The 15,517-nt window shown below is 40.8% G+C and overlaps 1 protein-coding gene across 2 annotated transcripts in view; it reads right to left on the bottom strand.

Moving 5' to 3' along the window:
• The window catches only part of UBAC2 (UBA domain containing 2), a 173,695-nt gene that overhangs the window by 50,150 nt on the left and 108,028 nt on the right, over positions 1-15,517 (bottom strand). For both annotated transcript variants that reach the window (XM_043582266.1, XM_043582270.1), the window contains exons 5-6: positions 12,760-12,883; positions 8,692-8,739 (exon numbers count right to left, since the gene is read on the bottom strand). In XM_043582266.1, coding sequence (XP_043438201.1) covers positions 8,692-8,739; positions 12,760-12,883 — 172 coding nt within the window. The remainder of the gene's footprint in view (positions 1-8,691; positions 8,740-12,759; positions 12,884-15,517) is intronic.

Below are 15,517 nucleotides of genomic sequence, written 5' to 3'. Positions count from 1 at the left end.
CCTAAGCCGATTTCAAGAGCTGGACACCCAGAGAGCCTGGGTGGCTTAGCTGGTTAAGTGTCCAATTCTGCTCAGGTCATGATCTCATGGTTCTGGAGTTCAAGCCCAGTACTGGGCTCTGTGCTGTCAGCTGTCAAAAATCAACATTAAAAAAAAAACAAAAAACAGAAGAGTCTGACACTCAACTGACTGAGCCACCCAGGTGCCCCTGAGCTACACCTTTAACCCATTATAAGGACAACCAGTTAAATATCTTAATCCTAGAAGAACAAGTATAGCAATAGGCTGGATTCTTTTTTTTTTTTTAATTTTTTTTTTTATTACGTTTCTTTATTTTTGAGAGGCAGAGAGAGACAGAGCCTGAGCGGGGGAGGGGCAGAGAGAGAGGGAGACACAGAATCTGAAGCAGGCTCCAGGCTCTGAGCTGTCAGCCCAGAGCCTGACGTGGGGCTTGACAAAACGTGAGATCATGACCTGAGCCGAAGTTGGACACTCAACTGACTGAGCCACCCAGGCGCCCCTGCTGGGTTCTTCACATCAGGATAGTAGGGGCTGCCAATGGGATAAGCCCACAAAATTCACAACAAAGGTTACAGAAAGTTGTTGACATGTGTCTTTCAGCACTGCTGGGTACTTTTAAAATTTCTTTATATCCAGGATCTCCCTCCTGATTCATGTCTACAACTGACAATGAACAGGGCCCCATGTTAGTGGTGTAGTCTAGGGAGGATCTAACAGTAACTTTGTGCATGTCTTGTGGTTAAAACTGACATAGATGAGAGCCCTGAAAGGAGCAATGGGAGGCCCTGGACCCACTGGACTAGGACAAAATGTCTGGCCGTTGGTCCTGGCACTACCACACATCAGTTGTGCAGTCAGAACTTCAGCTGCCCCACCTCTGAAATATTTGATTTCCCATTTGGGAAGCCCGGTTTCTCCACCACTGCAGAGCTTGTGTTAACAACTTAGTATGGTAGTACACACTGAAAGCACCCTGACAGTCACAAAGCATTACAAAGTAATGTTTCGTAGCACAGAAACTATTTTGTGAATTCTGTGAATAGTGAATTTTGAAACCCAATAATTATTTATAGATTATTTTGGGATTATAAAGAATACTGTCTAATTCCTAAACTGAAAGACAAGATGACTCAGAAAAAGCTTCAGAGTCAGGACCTAAATGAGTGAGATTTTGCTCGGAAAAGAAGGGACCTAAGGGTGAAAGGAGGGATATAGTTGGAAGAAACTGCATGTGGTTATATAAATCTACCTCTTAGGAGCACAGACACTGAAGCTAGACTACCTGCATTTGAACTCTGTCTTCACTACTTATTAGCTTGTATTCTTAACAAGTTACTTAATCCTCTGTGCCTTTGTTTGTTTCATCTATAAAATGGGGATAACAGTCCCTATTTCATCAGGTTTTTATAAATGCTAATTAAGATAATATTTATAGGGGCGCCTGGGTGGCTCAGTCGGTTAAGCGTCTGACTTCAGCTCAGGTCACGATCTCGCGGTTCGTGAGTTCAATCCTCACATTGGGCTCTCTGCTGATAGCTCAGTGCCTGGAGCCTGCTTCAGATTCTGTGTCTCCCTCTCTCTCTGCTCCTCCCACCACTCACTCACTGTTTCTCTCAAAAACAAATAAACATTAAACAAAAAAAAGATAATATTTATAAAGTGCTTGGAAAAGAGCTGTATTAGTCTGCTTTCTCTAGGCTGTCTATGCTGTGGGAACAGACCATCCCAAATTTCAGCAGCTTACAGCAAACATTTATTTTTCACTCATTTTATATGTCGGCACAGCCATGCTCCATGTGTCCCCTTCATTCTGAGGTTTGGGCTGAAGGAGTAGCTTCTGTCTGGCACGTGCTTTTCTCATGGCGAAGGGAACAGAGGAATGGTGGAGCTGTGCAGTGGTTCTCAGAACTTCTGCTTGAGAAGCATGCATCACTTCTGCTCACAGTTTAGTGGCTAACCTGAGTCACAGAGTAGAGGCTGATGTTGACAGAGCACGGGAAGCCCCGCAGGGTGGCCCCCACTAGAGAAGGGCAGCACATACTTCGAGCAAGCAAAAGTATCTGAAGAAATAACATAATCTCCTACAAGCGCATGGTACGAAGTAAAGAATAAGTGACGACTTAATGGCACAGAATCCCAAGATAGGACAAGATGTTCGGGAAGAGTCAAACTTAGCCAGTTTCTCTGAAGTATATGGCACATAGGGGACAGACTGGTACATGAGGCCAAATTTTGAAAGGAGGCTAGGTGTTTGCCTACAGGTGAAAGATAAAGTGCAGCAATAAAAATTTAACACCTGTATTTTATAAGCACTTCTGTGACAGCTTTATCAAGACACTGGTGATAATAAGTTCATTGATTCTACACTGAGCATGTAAAAATCAAGCCTACTGGACATTCCCTCCCTGTGGACGCCTAACAGGACCTTCGTACTGTCAGCCTTGAACTCAGTGACAACTGTCACGCCATGGTAGAGGACAAAAGGGTTCTTTCAGTAGGTCCTGGCTACATGCAGTCAGGATGGGTGAGAGGGGCAGAGAGAGGAAGGGGAGGAAAGCGGGCTAAAGGAGGAGGAACAAATGAATCCATACGAGAGAGACAACGTGTGCTTGTGATGTGCGATACGCCGATAAGCACTCCATTTGGTGTTGGGATTATAAGCACCATGTTAACTGCAAGAAGGTGAAGGCACCCTGTACGTCTCGATGTTCCTGGGAAGTCACTACCGTCTTACACTTCTGCACATGGCCCTTCCACAAGCCCAGCCAACTTCCCAGCTCTATCCAGCCTTGACTTCTCTCTGCTGGGTCTGCCCTCAGTTCAATGAACTGAAAACCTCAGGCATCAGATGAGTTTTCGGACCAACTCTATTGTACCATTCTTTGGTCAATCCAGAGAAGAAACAGAAGGGAAGAAAGAAAAAAAGGAAGCATGAAGAGAAGAAAAAGACACAAAAAGGAGGAAAAGGAACAGAGGACCCAACACACCATTCTCATTCATCAGGGAGTAGTCAGGGCTCCAAACTTAACTCCAAAGAGTTTAGATCTCCACAGATTATGCTAGTTCCATAAGCTTTCCCCTTAATGTTATACCATGACTTAGTAAGCCAATCAACATAAGGTTCTGGGGACGCTTCACTGGCTCAGTTGGTTAAGCATTCAACTCTTCATTTCGGCTCAGGTCATGATCTCACATTTGTGGGATCGAGTGCTGCATCACTGCTTGGGATTCTCTCTCTCTCTCTCTCTCTCTCTCTCTCTCTCTCTCTCAAATAATAAACATTGTTTTTTAAAAAATCCATAAGGTTCTGTCTGATGCTTTTTCTTTTTCAGCTACCATAAGACAATGTCTTATATTTTTTTCTTTAAAACTATTGTGGATGGATGAGTAAAAAAGCAATCATAGCCCACAAATGAGGCATCCTGACTTCTACAGGATTGCTCACTTTTCCCTTCCTCTTTTTCATGATTTACAAACCCTAATGAGACTTCTGTAATCTCCCACCATTGTGAGGCTTTTTTTGTTTGTTTGAAAAGCTTTAAAGATCCCCAATGCCTACGGAAGGAAAAACAAACTCAAACCACATTCAAAGTTCTAAATAATCTGCCATCAATCTATGTTTCTAATCCTATTTTTGGGTAGGGCAGATTTTTTTTTTCTCCCATTAGGTTGCTTGATCATAAGCTAATCAAAGTCTGACATATTGTAGAGAACAGGGAAGGAACACAGGAAACAGGCAGGCCGCAAAGGATAGCTGAAGGGGATAAGCCTGGAGTCTGAAAAATATAGGCCTGTCTCTTAATTTGTCCCCAGAGAGTTCAAAAGAGGACCAAATGACGATAAATATATGAACTGTAAAAAGAAAATTGGCGAAAGCAGGCTCTTTCTGTTTTAATCATTCCAGAATCAGCTCAGGCCTGAGACTTCAACTTTTGAGAATTAGGGTACATCCCAGTGGTGATGACTCACTACTCTATGATTCATAAAATGGCAGAAAATGAAGAAGTACAGGGATACGGATGGCCCAAAGGCTCTCTGCAGAAGCACAGAAAGAACTTAAATAAAGTTCAGTAAGGAAACAACATGGTCTCTAAGGAGAAAAAGTATTAATGTGTAACAAGACCAGAGAACTTGTTACTATATAAAGAATGCCCCCAATTTCTGAAGGCCGCTCACCAGAGACCTTAAGAAGACAGTCAAATATGACAGTGAAAATGTGATGGAAGCAGGTGGGCACTAACACCTCGAAGTTCGTGCTTGCACTGAGATATTTCACTTGGCTACTGTAGCCAAGCTTTCCAATTACAATTTTATGGAATGGAAATGGTTGTTATTTTAAATATTAAATGTTGGTATTAAAAACCAGAATTAACAAAGGAGAAACAATACAACATAAAATACGTATTCATGACACATGTGAATAATCTCGAAGTAATCTTTAAGCAAACCTGAATGCCCCTGACCCTTTCTGGGCAGCAGGTGGAATCTGGGCTGGATCACAAAACAGAACTGAAGAGTGACAACTGTCCTAGGCAACTGACTTAGTACTGCCCCTGGAAAGCTAAATACTCTTCCCCTCTCAACCGAGGAAAAAAATTTAGTCCTCCTTTTCTCTGTGACATCACTGAAGACAGAAAGCAGGCTCCTACTTAAGTAAGTGCTGTCCTGACTCAACTCTATCAACCACTCTCCTTTCAGTCAGTGAGGTATTTTAAAGTTTTATATTCAGAAACATTTATAATCATGCAAGAATAAATAACACAAGGAGAGATTAAAAACTAGCCTACCCAAAATAAACCCACCAGTAGCTAAATAAAATAAATCTGAAGTTGGCAGCTTTCCAGAAAAGCATGAGTAAAGTTTGTGGTTTCTATGACAGCAGATACACATGACTTATGTTTTACACAAATGTCTTTTTCAAAAAAAAGCTCCTTCTCCTAAACAACACAGAATGGCCAGATTGAAATAAAATCACTTCCTTAACACACACAGTATGTCAGGAGAACTATTGGTTTCAATGCTGGAAGGTGAAATTTCATTAACAGGTTTCCTAATATGCCCCCAGAACACTCAATACCATCTGTGCAGTTCTTTTTGTAGTAAGAATTTTATTTTATTTTTTAGCATTTGATGTAGGATTAAGAAAAAAAAAAAGGGAAGTCACTTGATATACATGGGAGAGAAGTCACGTTGAGCAACAGACATCTGGGACAAGCTGTGGCTTGTGAATCTCAGACCCTGATTCTATAATCAAGTAATGTGTAAATCGAACATTCACAAATAATTTTAATATCCTTTATAATTATCCATATCTAAAGTGTACTATATTATATTAAATGTTTCATAATAATAACATGTTTTTTTGGAAAAAGTCAGAAATAAAATATTCATTAAATTCAATACAAGCACCAACATTACTGTAAGGCATGAAGGAAAGGAACACTGGCTATGATTATCACTGATATTAATCACTGTAAATAAACATAATATCATCTAATTATGATGGAATAATAATGAAGAACAAAACTGAAATGAATATTTGTCAGATTTGTGTTCATTGTAGGTCAACATAGGCTGAATTAATTACTGTTAAAAGTGAAAATTCAGGGGCGCCTGGGTGGCGCAGTCGGTTAAGCGTCTGACTTCAGCCAGGTCACGATCTCGCGGTCTGTGAGTTCGAGCCCCGCGTCGGGCTCTGGGCTGATGGCTCAGAGCCTGGAGCCTGTTTCCGATTCTGTGTCTCCCTCTCTCTCTGCCCCTCCCCCGTTCATGCTCTGTCTCTCTCTGTCCCCAAAATAAATAAACATTGAAAAAAAAAAAAAGTGAAAATTCAATGGGCTCAGAGGTGTTCATGAATAGGTAGACTGTTTAAATGCTAAATTCTGGGAATTATATTCCAAATACTGTGCAATGCTATTTACTCTTCTTCTTCCTCTTTTTTTTTTTTAAGTTTATTATTTTTGAGAGAGACAGAGATAGAGAAAGCACAAGCTGGGGAGAGGCAGAGATAGAGGGGGACAGAGGATCCAAAGCAGGCTCTGTGCTGACAGCAGAGAGCCTGATGCAGGGGTCGAACCCACGAACCGTGAGATCATGACCTGAGCCGAAGTCGGATGCTTAACCGACTGAGCCACCCAGGTGCCCCTCTATTTACTCTTCTTAAGGGATTTTTATGTTAAAAATTTGTTAAACTTCTGACTCTTAAAAAGAAAAAATCCAACAATTCCATACATCACACAGTTCTTATCACGACAAGACATCCCAAACTAATATAACACTGTATGTTTACTATACTGGAATTAAAAACTTAACTGTAAGAAATTTTTAAATTTTTTTTTTCAACGTTTATTTATTTTTGGGACAGAGAGAGACAGAGCATGAACGGGGGAGGGGCAGAGAGAGAGGGAGACACAGAATTGGAAACAGGCTCCAGGCTCTGAGCCATCAGCCCAGAGCCTGACGCGGGGCTCGAACTCACGGACCGCGAGATCGTGACCTGGCTGAAGTCGGACGCTTAACCGACTGCGCCACCCAGGCGCCCCTGTAAGAAATTTAAACAAGTACCTACTACCTGTTAAACATGTACTGGAAAAGACTGTGATCACAACACACATATTTTAGATTTTAAAAAGACTACAAAGAAATGAAAAAATGCAACCTCCAATTCTAGAGCACTGAATGCCACAAAATGAAACTTTCTGGGGTGATAGCAAGCACTTGATTTAAAACCAGAAGTCTGAAAACAATAAAGAAACAAAATGAAATGTTTCAAAACAAATGTCACATAATAAGTGATTAAAGAAGGGTGTTTGGATAATACGACCCAATCAATCAATAGTAAACCAGCACAGTGAAATAGCATATAGTCAGTCCAGTACTTCTCAAATTCTTGAATGCTTCAGGAAAATACTGAAAACAGGACTCAAGACCATTTACTGCTAAAAGAAACAAAATGTATCAGGAAAGAAATAGTAGACCATCATGCTGCTCTTATTATGAGAGCATCGCACTATCTATTGTTTGCAGGCTAGTGAAGTAGCTGTTAATCAAACTGACAGTTCAAGTGGGAGGAGGTTAGGAGATTAAGAGAGAGCTTGGTGACCATGCCCTACAGATGCAGTCTGATCCCACACTGTCACCAGTCACTATGAAGTCTTAGGAACACAAGAGGCTTGGATGGTTTGAAGACCACATAATGGAGGTCACTTCTGTGGGCCTGTTATCTGGGTGCCTGAGACAGGTATTTCTGGAGGCGGAAACAAAGTGACTTCAACCCTCAGGATGTGGGCTGGCAGCCTGGAGAATGAAGGACTAAATTGTAAATGAAAAGAATGAGCACACAGAAGAAACTGTACAGAGTGCATAAAGGAAGGAGAGGTGAGCAGGTCTAAAGTAACAACACAGGGGCCCAAATCCCACCCACCAGGAAATAAGACTAAATCATAACACCGAAAAAATCTGCAGGGGAGTGCATGGTTATTTCCAAATCCTTTCCCCGTGATGCTATATATATCACGATGAATCCCTTCTTCATCAATCTTCCCCAAGAAAAAAATTAAAACTATATTCCATACACACTAATTATAAACTTATTTTTATATAAGCTTGGGAGTACAAATTTAAGTTATGGATGAAAAATAAAACAACTTCACGTTCTAGATTTCTTTTTAAATATCTCATGAATACAGTTTAAGACAAATGCTTGATAAAATAGCACAGCAGGGGACGGGTGGGATGAAGCCATTCCAGTGCACAGGTGAGGACGCAGCCCAAACCCTTCAGCTCATCTCTGCCGCCTTCTCTGGCCACCACCCAGACGATTCTCCTGCCAGTTCTAGTCCACCTGACTTTCCATTTTGCCTTATTTTCCCCTTGCATGACAATGTCTCTTCACAAAACAAGAACATCTCTGGTTATTTTTAGTAAGTCCAACTTCAATTTTTTCTGTCATTTTTTTTCTACTATGAGTCCAACTGCTAAGGTAATTTTAAAAAACAGTAACAAGAGGGGCAATGGGGTGACTCAGTCAGTTAAAGGTCCAACTCTTGATTTCAGCTCAAGTCACCATCTCACCGTTTATGAATTAGAGCCCTGCATCGGGCTCCACGCTGACAGTACAGAGCCTGCTTCTGATTCTCTCTCTTCCTCTCTCCCTGCCTCTCCCCTGCTCACACTCTCTCAAAATAAATAAATAGACTTAAAAAAATTTGAAGGGCGCCTGGGTGGCTCAGTCCGTTAGGCGTCCAACTTAGGCTCAAGTCATGATCTCAAGGTTTGTGAGTTCGAGCCCCGCACTGGGCTCTCTTCTGTCAGCACAGAGCCCGCTTCGGATCCTCTGTCTCCCTCTCTCTCTGCCCTTCCCCTGCTTGTTCTCTCTCTGTCTCAAATAAATTAATTAATTAAAAAATTTTTTTTGAAAAAAAAAATTAACAAGAAACTCAGCTAAAACTTTCATCAAAATTACCTTGAAAACTGAGACAAACTGGCCCCCTTCATCTTAACTGTTGATGTAACTGGCCCCTCTGCATTACTAAGGAAGCAGCACTGAGGCGGAGATGACACAGTTAAAAGAATGTTGGAGACCAGTGAATATACCCATAATCCAAAGGTGACATTTTCCCTAAAGTTGCTTCAGAAAAGTGAGTTTAGGGGGAGGGAAATCACACTTACAAGTCCACTTATGGCTATAATCCAGATGTAGGAACCAGAGGTGAAAAGCTATAAAAGAAAAAAAAAAGGCAACTAAAAATTAAATTCAACCGCCAGTCACAGCATACTTCTATTTACGTAACTACAGTGATAACCATTTAAATAGTAATTGTGTATCTCTTAATATAAACAAGTAGAAAATTAATAAGTATCAATTCTGTCATCCAAAAGAAAATGATATACTTTTTCTTTTTTTTAAACCAAGCTCTCAGCCTTCCTATAGCCTAAAATAGACTGGTTGCACCTAACCCACTCCTGTGCAAAGAAAAATAAGTTAAATTCAAGCATATTCTTATTTATAAATTGACATTAATTGATTTAAACAAAGCAAAACACCACATACCAAGCAATTATTACAATCAACAACATACAAAATGCGTAGTCACCATCCCATGCCTGGTGCTGAGTAATGGCAGGTGACATTAGTTTCCACAGTTCTCTCATTTTAATTTCTCATCACTGCACTCTAATTTTGGACGGGCCGACTTGTGTGGGCACACAGGCATGTCCAGGGCTGCTCGGCTTACCTGCTGTGCCTCTCATTCCAGACCACTCAGGGAAGAGCAAACTAGACAATGACACTGAAGTTAATCCATGCAAAAGTAATAAGAATTAAGCCTCATAAAATCTCTCCCTTTGTTTTCCAAATCATTTACATAGGAGAGTTGTGCTGAGGTTAAACAAAAAAAAAGTCGTAAGACACTCAAAGTGTTGCTGTGAGAAGGGAAAGATCTAGAGCCTACTGTTTGTTCATATTTATACCATTATATTGGGTGTATGAAGACTTCTGCTCCTAGACAAAGAAGCATGACCAGGGGTTAGGTATAGACACTGTGCTAAATGGAAATCTCAAAGTTCTGCACATTTATCAAGGATCTATAAAAAGAGAGAGAGAGAGAGAGAAACATAAACAGAAGAGAGATACAAAGGTAAGAGAAGACAAAGTACAGGCAAAAAGGAGGCTGACAAATTTTGTTCTTAGTGCTACCTTACAGAGAAAGGAGCACTGGTTGCAAATTTAAATTTAATCCCTTGATCTAAAATTTAATACTTTTACCTAGTGTAAACGACTTTGAAAATAAAAAGGATGAAAACTATGTGGAAAAATATTTTTCTGTAGTTTTATTCTAAAAATATAAAGAATAAAATAGCTAACACTTTTTTTGCCGTTGTTTTATTTTGTTTTTGTTTGTTTGCTTTTAGCTAACACTTTCATAGCACTTACTATGTGCCAAGCATCGATCTTAACGCTTTTCATATATTAAAGTTACTGAATCCTCCTAATCACCCTACAAGGTAAGTTCTATTATTAACTCTATTTTAATCATAAAAACGGAGAGGTTAAGTAACCTGCTAAGATCAGAGAGCTGGCAGTGTACCCAAGAGGTCTGGCTCTGCCGCCCAGTGATCATGACCTCCAAGCTGTCATGTCTCATACACAAGTAAGAAGAGCGTATCGTTGATTCCGTCAATAAAAAATTATTTCCTTTGGACTCTTAAGCCCCTCATCTTATTGCATGTTTGGTCCCAATTGTGTCTGCTCATGTTTTAACAGTAGGTATGTTTTTTCTCACTGCTGGGCTCCTTGAGGACAAGGGTGCTACATCTCATACTTCATTTTATCTTCCACAGCCCCCAGCATAGGGCATTACATGACTGGCTCTCAAGCCATCTACCTTCAGAAACATTTTTGCTCTTCTGATAATAATTAAAATCATTCATTCATTCATTCATTCATTCATTCATTCATTCATCCAATGTCCCTGGCTTCAAAAAGTGTTATGCAGGAGACAGAAAGACACAGAAACATATGTGAAGGTCAAGGGAGGTGGGAGGTAGGGAGAGAATAGAAACTTAGAGAAAAAGGGGTCCCCATTCACATCAAGGTGGGGAGTGGTGGGAGTTGATACTGAATAGGCAAAAAGAACCCTGGATGCCATTTATGGTAAGGACTTCAGATGTTATCAAAAGCCAATGAGGCATCTCCACCTCTATTTCCCGATACTAACTTCTACCTCACCAAAAAAAAAAAAAGGAAAAAAAGAAAAAGATAACATTCACAATCTCAGAAAAACCAATAGAGACAGAAATTATTAATTAATATTGGAACCAAATGACTTAGTTCTTACTATCTGTTTGGATTATCTTGACCGACCAACAGTATTATCTCTAATCCTTCAGGGAACCTTGTAAGATAGACATTATCATCCCCACTTTATGGATGGGCAAATGGAAGCTCAGAAAAGTGACAAAGCAAATAACTACCAAAACAAGTAATCAAACCAAAGTCCACTTGGCTCCAAAGACCTTCCATAATGCTCCACTTAATGCCTACACCATAATTAATAAAACAACATTTTTCACCCTCAAGGATGCTCTATAACTTTAGTTATATAAGGCACTATAGAGTCAACAAGAGGCTCTGAGGGTTTTCAAAACTGACCCAAGTCTCATCTCCTTGCTAAACTAGAACTTGGGTCTCCTGCCCCAGGTCCAGGGTACTCTTCTATCACCGCATTCTGCCTTCTGCTGTAACTCTTTTTAAAAAGTAAACATGCGGGGCATGTGGGTGGCTCACTCAGTTAAGCATCTGACTCTTGATTTTGGCTCAGGTCATGATCTCACGGTCCTGAGACTGAACTCCATGTTGGGCTCTGCACTGGGCATGCAGCCTGCTTAAGATTCTCTCTCTCTCTCTATGGGCCACCAGGATGGCTCAATCAGTTGAGTGTCTGACTTGAGCTCAGGTCATGATCTCACAGTTCGTGGGTTTGAGCTCCACGTTGAGCCCTGTGCTAACAGCTCCGAGTCTGGAGCCTGCTTTGGATTCTGTGTCTTCCTCTCACTCTCTACCCCTCCCCCCGCTCATACTCTGTGTCTGTCAAAAATAAATCCACATTTTTTTAAAAGATTCTCTCTCTCTTTCTCTCTCTGCCCCTCTCCCTCACTCTCTCTCTCTCTCTCTCTCTCTCTCAAAAAAAAAAACAAACCCACAAACTAAAATCTTTAAAAAAGTAAATTGCCACCGCAAATCCTAGCAGTAGAATAAACTGCAGAAAAGTGCTATTAGGTGATACATTAGGAAGGATAAGGGAGAGTAATTGTATGCAGGTTGAGAGATGAAGAATATACATTTCATGAGAAACAGTTGTAAAAGTGGTGAGGAAATACTCACCCCAGATGAACCATTGATAACACCTGACAGCACGCTAGACAGGTTGGAGGAAATATCAAAGGTTAAAAGGGGAGGGAGGAGGGCATTTGACAGAGACACTAGTATCCGGTTTGATATATGTGGGATAAGGAATGTTATGAGTATTAACAGTGAATCAAAAGGCCATGGTGCTGCAGGAAACAGTAGAATAAAAGTTCACATCAAAAGCTCTGAGAATGAAAGAAAAGTGAGGAGTATTACAGGGAGAAAATGAAAATCGTGTATCTTCTGTCACTTGGCCTGGAACCCCGCAGACGTAGGTCAATGGCACTGGATATTGGTGAACATAACCTTTTTCAATTTAGATCAAACAATAGGAACTCTCAAAGGTCTTCGAATCAAACCACTTAGCAAAGTGGCCATATAGCACAGAAGTTATAAAGTTGGTAAGGCATGTCTGGTTTCTTCTCCAGCGCTCTATTTGTAACACTGTACTCATTAATTTTGACAGTGAATTTCCACTTTCCACCTTTTGACGGGTCTCATTTGTTTCCACTTCATACTGTGATTTGTAAAAGGTACTTACACAGAATTGTACAATGAAATTAAAATATTTTCCACTGATACAAATTACAGTGAAAGCTCTTATCAGATTTCTAAAGACTATGAAAGTATTCTAGTACATTATATACCTTGATGTTCTTGTTCTGTAACACTTCCTTTGAACATTTGATATAGATCATGAAGCCAAACTTATGGGGAAAAAAAACATTGTTTTCAAGGAGATCAAATGAGAAAAAGACATCCCCCCCATACCAAAAAAAAAAAAAAAAGATCTGGCTAAAGAAACATGAACATAAAAATGCATACTGTACCTGTAGTCCCAATATATAAATCAATGTCTTGTTTGTGATGGACAATGGGCCCAGAATTTGTGCCACTTGGACTCTCGGTATGGAGCAGTAAAATGGTACAAACAGAGCAAACACAGGTGCCAGGCTATGCAAACAAACAAACAAAAAAATCACTATAGTATAATACTCAAAATACCAATAGCAAATATATATTTGAAGCAACACTGCTTATTTCTATCTGAAAGCATGGTCTTAGATATACAAACTAGATTCTACATGTGCATCACATCTGAAATATTTGTACTTATATAATATATAACACTTTATGAAAACTCTAACTATCTAAACACTTATTGACTCTCCTAAAACTATTGCAAAGGCGGTTCAGCATCTACTAATTGTCAGGCATTGTGAGAAAATTTAAAGTTGCCACCGTGTTTTCTTCCCATGAATGACTTAAATCTAATGAAAGAGATTTTCACAAAAGCAACAAATGTAATCTATCATGGTCACATCCCAAAGTCTCCTCTCACACTGTCCAACTATATCACCGCAGCACCTGACACTCTTCCCACTCCTGCCTTTCCTTCCTCAAAACCCCTTCTTCCCCCTACCTTAAAACCTGTTCTTGCTGGTCCCCCAGATTTCTCCTGCCACTCTTCTTCTACCCTCTCCAGGGCTCGCCATAGTCTCTTCTTACTCCAGTGTCTCCTTGTTATCGTCTCGAGCCATTCCATGGCATCGATTACGAAAATGGAGTCCCCAAACTGTCAGCCTGTCCTTCCCCTTGGTTATGAAACTCAATTTGATACCTTCAACTTGACATACTCAAAAGTCACGAAGTGTCTTTCTAATTAAAGTCTTGTTTCTCTCCAGTCCATCTCTTAACACTGTTGACACACAAAACATAACACTGATCATGTCACACACCTATTTAAACCCATCCTTCCACAGGCACCCCAGATCCAAAGAGGAAATGTGAATATTAGCAAGAAATAGCAAAGCCCTCCAATTCGTGCTTGTAAGTGTAGTTTCTTATTAGTATAATGTAATGTAGTCTTTCTCTCCCTTCCCCCAGTCTGGCTCCTCCCCACTATCTCAACCCCCAAAGATGCTCCCGGGGCACAGTAGGCTCTTTTGACTATTCACTGACACAAGTCATTCTTTCAACCTAAATGTCCTTTCTACTTTTCTGCTTAGGAAACACTTCTGGCACGTGACAGTCCAATTCTTTCCTGTAGCCACCACTCCAGCTCCTCTGGGCAGCCCGAAGCTCCCTCCTCTGACCTACAGGCTTCATCAGTTTCACTGTTTCAGTCAATCAGTGAATCTCCTGGGCACTACATGAGGCAGCAGCCCAGCTACAGGAGCTCCATCTATGTCTATGAGTAAGAAGCAGTCTCTAATCTCCAGGAACTAGCTCCAGGATTGCACACTCACATTCCTGCAAGGGCTAGGCAGGGAACACGAATGAGGAGAGTGGTCTGGAAACACGCTCGCACCCATTCATCATTAGACGCTTGGCGTAATGACTCAATATAGCCTTTATTTTTCCTTTGTAGTTTTGTTGTTGTTTTGTGTGTTTGGTGAGTGGCATGAGTACACCTTTACCATAAAAAAAAATGCAAGAAATGTTTTCATTTCCACTTTTGTGGAAACACAGAATGCTCTTGGCCTCTTGCACAAAATTTTCCCTTCTCTGATAGAGATCATTTAAAAAAAAAATCACTCATTGTCCTCTCAATTCTGCTTCCAAAAACAGAGTGAAAGCAAACATACAGTACAAATCTGAAAGATGGCAGCAGCATCTATAGGCATCTACAAGAATACAGCAAATACTAGAAGAGGGAAAACCCTAACTAGTGAGCACCTAAGTGTCAGACACTGGATAAGGACTGGAGACAGAGATGTGTCAGACGCAATCTTTCTCAGTCTTCCAAGAAGGACGATGGAGACAGGGCAGCCAATGTATGTAGGCAGAACAGTGGATCAGCTTCAAATGCCTCACTCACGGGGCGCCTGGGTGGCTCAGTCGGTTGAGTGTCCGACTTCGGCTCAGGTCATGATCTCGCGGTTCGTGAGTTCAAGCCGTGCATCGGGCTCTGTGCTGATAGCTTGGAGCCTGGAGCCTGCTTTAGATTCTGTGTCTCCCTCTCTCTCTGCCCCTCCCACACTCATGCTCTGTCTTTCTCCCTCTGTCAAAAATAAACATTAAAAAAAAATATATGCCTCCCTCATCTGGCTCTCCTCCTAGACAGAGTACCTCCCATAGCAGGGAAGGAAATGCACCTTCCTGGATCCTCCAGCATGTGCCGCAGTTCTTGGCACAGCATGGCAGCCTCATCCGATTGAGGGCCATAAAATAATCCTTATTCTTGAACAGCTGTATGATCATTTATTTCAAAATGGGATAGTAATTATGAGAAGAATAACCTAGTGGCAATAATTCTAGTCTTTTTTATTTACTTTTATTTGAAGTAGTATAATTAACATATGGTGTTACATCAGTTTCAGATGTACAATACAGTGATTCAACGTTTCTATACATTACTCAGTGCTCATCATATGTACTCCCTTTTTTATCTACGGTTAGAGTTAAGGTTAGAATTAAGCCATGTGCTTAGTATCCTACAGTTCAGAGACCTCTCCAGGGGATCAGGGTTAGGGTGTTAGAGATAGGGGTTAGGGGTTAGGGTATGCCTAGTATTCTGCAGTTCAGGGATCTCTCCAGAGACTAAAACCCCAGACTTCTGCTGGGTTGAGAACAGACTAGGCATCC

This window comes from Prionailurus bengalensis, chromosome A1 (assembly GCF_016509475.1).
Source record: "Prionailurus bengalensis isolate Pbe53 chromosome A1, Fcat_Pben_1.1_paternal_pri, whole genome shotgun sequence".
NCBI lineage: Eukaryota > Metazoa > Chordata > Mammalia > Carnivora > Felidae > Prionailurus > Prionailurus bengalensis.
The sequence above is the reverse complement of the archived record's forward strand: the minus strand, read 5'-3'. Positions and strand labels throughout refer to the sequence as shown.